The sequence below is a fragment of the Oratosquilla oratoria genome, chromosome 42, assembly GCF_046742065.1.
Source record: "Oratosquilla oratoria isolate Oo_2021 chromosome 42, ASM4674206v1, whole genome shotgun sequence".
In the NCBI taxonomy this organism is placed as follows: domain Eukaryota; kingdom Metazoa; phylum Arthropoda; class Malacostraca; order Stomatopoda; family Squillidae; genus Oratosquilla; species Oratosquilla oratoria.
The window spans coordinates 14,223,402-14,232,692 of record NC_134818.1 but is presented as its reverse complement, the minus strand read 5'-3'; the positions used below and the strand labels follow the sequence as shown (position 1 = coordinate 14,232,692).

At 42.5% G+C, this 9,291-nt stretch overlaps 1 protein-coding gene across 1 annotated transcript in view; it reads right to left on the bottom strand.

The window, feature by feature from the left end:
* Positions 1 to 206: 206 nt before the first annotated feature.
* LOC143021766 (uncharacterized) overlaps positions 207 to 9,291 on the bottom strand; it is a 10,210-nt gene continuing 1,125 nt past the window's right edge. Inside the window, exon 3 of the mRNA XM_076179474.1 lies at positions 207 to 850. Coding sequence (XP_076035589.1) covers positions 729 to 850 — 122 coding nt within the window. The 3' untranslated portion in view covers positions 207 to 728. The remainder of the gene's footprint in view (positions 851 to 9,291) is intronic.

Below are 9,291 nucleotides of genomic sequence, written 5' to 3'. Positions count from 1 at the left end.
TCAGCGAGATATCATTACACAAAACCCTGGAATACCAGGAGTTCATTTTGAACTCTCATAACTCCTTTTCTGTGAACTTTCTTAAACTATGGGACTTTCATCATTGCAAAATCCTTTTCTGGGTGGAACAAGGAAATTATGTGCATGGATAAAAAATCTACAACAGAATTTTCCATAGCTAGACAAAAGGTTATATAGAAATCACATTTTGGATGTAAAATATATATTTGATATACAAAATTGAATAGTGGAAAATGTAAATCATGACCGTATTTATAAAAATACATTTGTGTTACCTCTTTTGAAAGCTTTTGTTGTACTAAATATTTGAATCCCTAAGGTTATAACAGAACTGCTTAGTTTGAATATAAAGACTAATTGATATTTTGAGATAAAAGAATGAACAGTTTAGTGCTTAATAATCTCGTCTATCTATATACCAAGGGCTTTCCCCCTATCAAGAGAGGTAGCCAAGCCAAAGGCTAATTAAAATGACTGAACGAGTGGTATTGTTTATAAGCAAATACTGAAAATGAATTGTTATTAAGTATTTAGATACTTAATAGTAATTCACATTTTCAGTATTTACTTACAAACAATACCAGTCATTTGCTCATTTTGATTTTGGTATAACAGTTACATCTGAGTGGAGTCGAAGGTATATCAGTATAATAAATTCTTGGCATTATTCGAAAGTTTCCTAAGCTTCAGGCTTGTAACTGCAGTTGTTACACTTGGGCTCCTGACAACAACAACAGAGGGCAATGATGCCCGGCAAAATACCAAACGGAATCAGGAGGATACACGTGATGAAGGAGCACTTTGTGGGAGAGTTCTTGATCTTCCCTTTCTGAAAAGTTGCAGAAGTACGTTAGTATTTCATCATGTAAAAACCAGTTTGTTAATTTTTAAATCCATATACATATGGACAGTTGCCATCTTACATAAGATGGCAATTGTCCAGATGTATGAAGTACATTAGTATTTCATCATGTAAAACCAGTTTGTTACTCTTTAAATCCATACATATGGATAGTTGCCATCTTACATACATATGTAAGATGGCAACTGTCCAGATGTATGAAGTACATTAGTATTTCATCATGTAAAACCAGTTTGTTACTCTTTAAATCCATACATATGGACAGTTGCCATCTTACATACATATGTAAGATGGCAACTGTCCATTAGTATTTCATCATGTAAAATCAGTTTGTTGTTCTTTAAACCCATACATATGGGCAGTTGCCATCTTAACTTTGAAAATTATATTCGACATTCACATGCAAAGAGTTGAACCATGATGGAACCAACTGATCAGTCCATTCTCCCTAATCTCTCTTGCAGAAAGCCTATCTTCATGTAACCAGTAACAAACAGGTCCACAAGTCACTCAAGGTAGATATATCGTGTCTACGGACTGTTAGTGTGGGGTATTGTAATTTAAGGTGCTCTGTGCATCTTTGTGGCGATTGCATCTGGGGTAGTTTGAATCTGTGGCCAAGCCTATTTTGTGTCGGATTAACTAGCTCCGCCCTGCATGCTTTGCCCTAGCACTCTGAATGAAAGAGTTCATAATGTTAAACACATGCACACACTGCAAGCCGGCACTCCAACTCTGGTGGGCAAGGAGTTGTGTGTGTGTGTGTGTGTGTGTGTGTGTGTGTGTAAGGTCACAATATTACCCATAGATCAAACCATGAGCTGTAGGTTCTCATCCAGGAGGGTAACAGTTGTTGGGTGTGGCGGTGAGAGCCCTCCAAAGTTCGGCCTTTTGACGTTTATGCCTGTGGCAGGGATACCGTGTGCCTGACTGGTGTGCCATTGCACTGCAGGGCATCCCAGGCCTTGCCGGACCTGTGGGTGTCATAGCGGGTAAATCGGTGGAGGTGACCAAAATGCCCCAAAATAAAAAAAATCCCCATGGAATTTGGGGGGAAATCCGAAGGTCAGCGATTTGGTCCAAACTTGCGCCACAAGTAGAGAGTGGGATAGGGTGCACATCAGCGTAGACAGCAGAATCCTGAGACCAAGGGTGTGGCGGTGAGAGCCCTCCAAAGTTCGGCCTTTTGACGTTTATGCCTGTGGCAGGGATACCGTGTGCCTGACTGGTGTGCCATTGGAGTGGAGGGCATCCCAGGCCTTGCCGGACCTGTGGGTGTCATAGCGGGTAAATCGGTGGAGGTGACCAATATGGCCCAAAATGCCCAAAATCTCAAAGGGGCCCCATGGAATTTGGGGGGAAATCCGAAGGTCAGCGATTTGGTCCAAACTTGCGCCACAAGTACAGAGTGGGATAGGGTGCACATCAGCGTAGACAGCAGAATCCTGAGACCAAGGGTGTGGCGGTGAGAGCCCTCCAAAGTTCGGCCTTTTGACGTTTATGCCTGTGGCAGGGATACCGTGTGCCTGACTGGTGTGCCATTGCACTGCAGGGCATCCCAGGCCTTGCCGGACCTGTGGGTGTCATAGCGGGTAAATCGATGGAGGTGACCAAAATGCCCCAAAATGCCCAAAATCTCAAATGGGGTACCCCATGGAATTTAGGGGGAAATCCGAAGGTCAGCGATTTGGTCCAAACTTGCGCCACAAGTATAAAGTGGGATAGGGTGACCAGGCCTTGCCGGACCTGTGGGTGTGATAGCGGGTAAATCGGTGGAGGTGACCAAAATGGCCCAATATGGCCAAAATCTCAAAGGGGGTACCCCATGGAATTTGAGTGAAAATCCGAAGGTTCGCGATTTGGTCGAAACTTGCGCCACAAGTAGAGAGTCGGATGGGGTGCACAGGAAGGTACACATGAGAATCGTGAGACCAAGGGTGTGGCGGTGAGAGCCCTCCAAAGTTGGGGCTTTTGAGCCAGTAATGACGTTTAGGCCTGTGGCAGGGATACCGTTGGCCTGACTGGTGTGCCATTGGACTGGAGGGCATCCCAGGCCTTGCCGGACCTGTGGGTGTGATAGCGGCTAAATCGGTGGAGGTGACCAAAATGGCTCAATATGGCCAAAATCTCAAAGGGGGTACCCCATGGAATTTGAGTGAAAATCCGAAGGTTCGCGATTTGGTCGGATGGGATGCACATGAAGGTAGACATGAGAATCGTGAGACCAAGGGTGTGGCGGTGAGAGCCCTCCAAATTGGGCCTTTTGGCCCATTTATGACGTTTAGGCCTGTAGAGCCATACCTTTGGCCTGACTGGTGTGCCATTGCACTGCAGGGCATCCCAGGCCTTGCCGGACCTGTGGGTGTCATAGCGGGTAAATCGATGGAGGTGACCAAAATGCCCCAAAATGCCCAAAATCTCAAATGGGGTACCCCATGGAATTTGGGGGGAAAATCCGAAGGTCAGCGATTTGGTCCAAACTTGCGCCACAAGTATAAAGTGGGATAGGGTGACCAGGCCTTGCCGGACCTGTGGGTGTGATAGCGGGTAAATCGGTGGAGGTGACCAAAATGGCCCAACATGGCCAAAATCTCAAAGGGGGTACCCCATGGAATTGGAGTGAAAATTCGAAGGTTCGCGATTTGGTCGAAACTTGCGCCACAAGTAGAGAGTCGGATGGGGTGCACATGAAGGTAGACATGAGAATCGTGAGACCAAGGGTGTGGCGGTGAGAGCCCTCCAAAGTTGGGGCTTTTGAGCCAGTAATGACGTTTAGGCCTGTGGCAGGGATACCGTTGGCCTGACTGGTGTGCCATTGGACTGGAGGGCATCCCAGGCCTTGCCGGACCTGTGGGTGTGATAGCGGGTAAATCGGTGGAGGTGACCAAAATGGCCCAAAATGGCCAAAATCTCAAAGGGGGCCCCATGGAATTGGAGTGAAAATCCGAAGGTTCGCGATTTGGTCGAAACTTGCGCCACAAGTAGAGAGTCGGATGGGGTGCACATGAAGGTAGACATGAGAATCGTGAGACCAAGGGTGTGGCGGTGAGAGCCCTCCAAATTGGGCCTTTTGGCCCATTTATGACGTTTAGGCCTGTGGAAAGCCATACCTTTGGCCTGACTGGTGTGCCATTGGACTGGAGGGCATCCCAGGCCTTGCCGGACCTGTGGGTGTGATAGCGGGTAAATCGGTGGAGGTGACCAATGAGCCAAAATGGCCAAAATCTCAAAGAGGGTACCCCATGAAATTTGAGTGAAAATCCGAAGGTGAGCGATTTGGTCGAAACTTGCGCCACAGGTAGAGAGTCGGATAAGGTGCACAGGAAGGTAGACATGAGAATCCTGAGACTTAGGGTGTGGCAGTGAGAGCCCTCCAAACTTGGGCCTTTTGACCCATTCATGACGTTTAGGCCTGTGGCAGCCATACCTTTGGCCTGACTGGTGTGCCATTGGACTGGAGGGCATCCCAGGCCTTGCCGGACCTGTGGGTGTGATAGCGGGTAAATCGGTGGTGACCAAAATGACCCAAAATGCCATAAATCCGAAGGTGAGCGATTCGGTCGAAACTTGCGCCACAATTAGATTGTCGGATACAGTGCACATGAAGGTAGACATGAGAATCCTGAGACTAAGGGTGTGGCGGTGAGAGCCCTCCAAATTTTGGACCTTTTGACCCATTCATGACGTTTAGGCCTGTGGCAGCCATACCGTGTGCCTGACTGGTGTGCCATTGGACTCGAGGGCATCCCAGGCCTTGCCGGACCTGTGGGTGTGATAGCGGGTAAATCGGTGGTGACCAAAAGGACCTAAAATGCCAAAAATCTCAAATCTCAAATCCCCATGAAATTTGAGCGAAAATCCGAAGGTGAGCGATTTGGTCGAAACCTGCGCCACAAGTACAGAGTCGGATACAGTGCACATGAAGGTAGACATGAGAATCCTGAGACCAAGGGTGTGGCGGTGAGAGATGGATTGTTAGGAAATACTACCAGTGTATTTCTAGATTGCATTTTAATAGTTTCTCAGACTGCAGTGCATTACTTTAAGAAATTAGATTTGATATTCTGAAGACTAGTAGAAGCAGGATTAAAAGTAAAACTTGAAAATTGTAAGTTCTTGCAAGACAGTGTTATTTATTTAGGACATAAGATAGACAGACATGTACCTAGTATAGTGAATTCAAAGATTGACGCTGTAAAGAATTTTCCGGTTCCGATCAATGTAGACAAGGTTAGGAGCTTTTTGGGATTGACCGGATATTATAGAAAATTTATTCAACGATATGCTGACATTGCTAATCCATTAAGTTCTTTGCTGAGGAAGGATTCAAAGTTCATAGGGGGACCTGCACAGCAGCAAGCTTTTGACAAGCTGAAAGATTAACTCACGAGTTCCCCCATTCTAAGAATTCCTGATTATGGAAAAGAATTCATTCTTTGCACTGATGCGTCTGACATAGGATTAGGAGGCCTACTGATGCAAGAGAGAAATGGAACTGTGAAGCCAATCGCTTACACATCAAGACTTTGTAATAGTGCGGAGAGAAACTACTCTATAACAGAAAAAGAAACTTTAGCAGTTAATTATTCTTTAGAAAGTTTTAGGGATATGATATTAGGATATCCAATCAGAGTTTGGACTGATCATACAGCTATTCAGAACTTATTTAAGTATAAGAATCTAAGGGGCCGACTTGCTAGGTGGTCTGCAATACTTCAGTGCTATGTAGTTCAATTTGAATATATTCCGGGTAGAAAGAATGTATCTGCAGATGCACTTTCTAGAAACATTAGTCAACCAATGACTGGAACTGGGTTGATTAATTTTGTTTGTAGTATAGAGGAATTAGTAACTTTAGATGAAGAAATGCTGATAAGAGAACAGAGGGATGATAAAAGATGTGAATCATTAATCAAGTATTTGATGAACCCAAGAGGAAATCCTCCAAAGCTACCAAAGGGGTATAAGATAGAGGAATTTCAATTGATTAATGGACTTTTGTATATAAAAACAGTTGTAAGTGGGAAAGATATTTCTAGAGGGCCTGTAAATCAGTTGGTAATACCCCAAACTCTTGTAAATGAGATATTGAAGTTACTTCATGATAGTGATTGTAGCTCACATCCAGGAAAGGATAAAACTTATAGACAAGCACAACTTAAATACTTTTGGCCAGGTATGAAGAAATCTATATATGATTATATAGAAAATTGCATAAATTGTGTTAGGGTGAGAGGAAATACACCAAAACCTGCTCCTATACTTACCTATCCCATTCCACAAAAACCTTGGGAAAGAGTTCACCTGGACACATTATTTTTTCAAGATTTTGTATTTTACAACCCATTCCAAATAAGAGAGCTGAAACTATTGCTTCAGTAATCTATGATCAGATAATCTGTAATTTCACTACACCTAAGACTCCAATTTCAGACAATGGAACTGAATCTAATAACAAAATCTTGGAAAAATTATGTAGTTTATTTAAGATCAAAAAGTCAATATCTTAGTGAATCATCCACAAAGTAATGGGGTAGTAGAAAGATTAAATATGAAAATAATGACATGTCTTAGAAGCATGATAAGTCCTCATAGTATAACTTGGGACACTTGGATTCCTTGTGTTAAGCGTACTTTGAATAATCAAATCAATGTAGCAACAGGTGATACACCTCATTTTATAATTTTTGGGGAAGACAAAACTCTTCCATATAAAATTTTGACTGCAGACCAGAAACCTGTGTATAATATAGATGATTGTATACTGAATAGAATAAATACTTTTCAAGATATTCACCAAAGAATTAGGAAACATATGCAGGAATATTCACAAGAGATGAAGAAACAACACAAAATAGCACATAAACTAGAATTGAAACTAGGAGATTTAGTCATGGTCAATCTACATTCACCCAATAATAAACTTTCACTAAGGTACACTGGTCCATATATGGGTAGTTGATTCTGCAGGTGGTAATAAATTTGCACTTAAACACTTAGACACAATGGAAGAAGTGATATGCCATTTAGACGACATAAAGAAAGTGAAATTGCAGATCAGTGACTTAATTATGAATGACAGTTGTGATACCCTGTGTATCAATGTTGGGAAACCTGAAGAGTATAGGGAATATTATAATGTTATTCTTTGTGGGTTGAATATTAAACTTGATGTATTTTACAGATAGTATTGTTTGCCATATGTATGTACTTGGGATGGGAGACCTAAACAACTGGAACTTGGTGTCAAGCAGATACATGGAGACCTTGGATCCACTGTGGTCTGACTTGGACCCTTAAGGACCTCTCACATAAGTATTCAGATAATTTATGAAGCATTCAGACTGTCTTTGAAAATGAATTAAGTATGTTGAAAAATAATAATAATGAATATTGAAATGCAAGAAGAGACAGCAACAACTTTTAACTCTAAAGTAGTGAGTCTTGCAAATATGTTTGCAAATTATCTGCTTAATTACATGTATTATGTATTATTCACTATTATTTGCATGAATTATTGGATACTGCTATCATCTTTGAAAAGATGATGAAACCATTGAAAACTGTGTTCTTAGGGAACCTTGCAATTTATTTTGATTTATGCCTTATAAAGTTTACATGCATGTTATTTACATTTAATCTGCTTGAATTATTTTGTGCATTTTTGAGGGTTGCTTATTTCTTTAAAATATAGTAGGTTAGCTTATTAGAATGAATTTCAAGTATATATTAGCAAGCCCTGTAAGAGGGAAATAAGAAATTGGTCGGGACGACCAACGGTAGCTGCCGAGCCCTGTAAGAGGCCGGTAGATAGAGGTAGACATTTAAGGTAGATCAGAGTAGATCGAGAGGTAGATGGAGAACGAATGCTAATCCAGGGTCAGTTATGAAAACTTGTGAGGCAACGGCCGACGGCTGACAGGCGCCAAGGATATCCGAGTCAGACTCGCGCCTTGCATATATTTAAAAGTGCTGAGGTAGTTAAATGCGGAGTGTCGCCTGGTGGTTGCGACATTGTTGTCTTTTAATTGTTTGTAAGCGGACAAGCCATTTTTTGTTACGACATAATGCTTACATTGTGACATAGTTTAGAAGAGTATAACAGCCTCTCCAATTGGAGAAAAAAGGTGGAGGAGAAAAATCATTGCTGCAGAAAGGAAAGTCACGTCCTTCAGGTGTGTCACTTGTTTGAGAAGTAAAAGACTATTGGATGAATCAAAGAGTGATGTCAGAACGAAAGTGGCTTGACGTGATGTAGAGAATTCCTGCTGGGATTCTCGGGCTGATTTAGACCAACAAGCTTCAGAGAAAAACTACACCCTATTTTATTCACCCCCAAGAAGATCAAGGCATGGGGCCTTAGGACAAATTTTAGAGAGAATAGAAACGCTCTGAGAGGAGACGACGGACGCGGGGGTGATCTATGCCTTATAAAGTTTACATGCATGTTATTTACATTTAATCTGCTTGAATTATTTTGTGCATTTTTGAGGGTTTTGAGGATCAACGCAATCTATGACAATTCTGCCAAAAAGTTCCTCAATGACAGGGATAGGTTGTAGAGGGAACGGTTTAACACTGGGGTGCGGTTTCCCTGCTACCTGACAACGGTGACATGTACTAATGTAGGAACTAATATCTTTCTTCATTTTAGGCCAATAGAAATGAGCTAGAATTTTTGCACTAGTCTTCCTAACTCCCAAATGTCCTCCTACCCCATCATGAGCAATACCCAGGATCTCCTTCCGTAATGGATTTGAGACCATTGTTTGGTGACGGACAGACCAAGGGTAATTTGCAGGGGAATCAGTAGGACGGAACTTCTGCATCAATATGTCTGAGCTAAGGTAATAGCAGTTACATTCAGACTTAGCTTCCTCTTCACTAATAGCTCTACGGAAACAACTGGCTAGTTCAGGGTCCTCTTTTTGGAGATGAACGAGCTTACTCCTAGTGACTGGGGAGGAACCAAAACTATCCAGGGTGGTAACATTGTCTCCCTCTGAGTCGTTTTCGCTATCAAACCTATTCTGCAGGTCACCTGGTGGTGAAGTTTAAAAAAAAATTCACCAAGATTTAAATCAGCAAGGTCACTAGGTTGGGGGGTAATTACACCAACATGAGCATCCTCTTTATGCATGCTAATCTCTGCCTCCACCCTGCGGCTCATGCTACGAGTAACAGCACATGCAGAGAATATGCCCGGAATGTCTGCCTCTAATTGGGAAGTATTATTTTCGGTAGAGGGACACAAGGAGACTATGGCATTAGGTAACATCGTGCCCCTGGCGAGGTCATTTCCTATAAGGAGTGAAACTCCTTCTACAGGTAACTTGTCGACTACTCCTACCTGGGCATAACCTGTCCTAACATCTGGCCGCAAGTATACTAGGCATATAGGGATATGT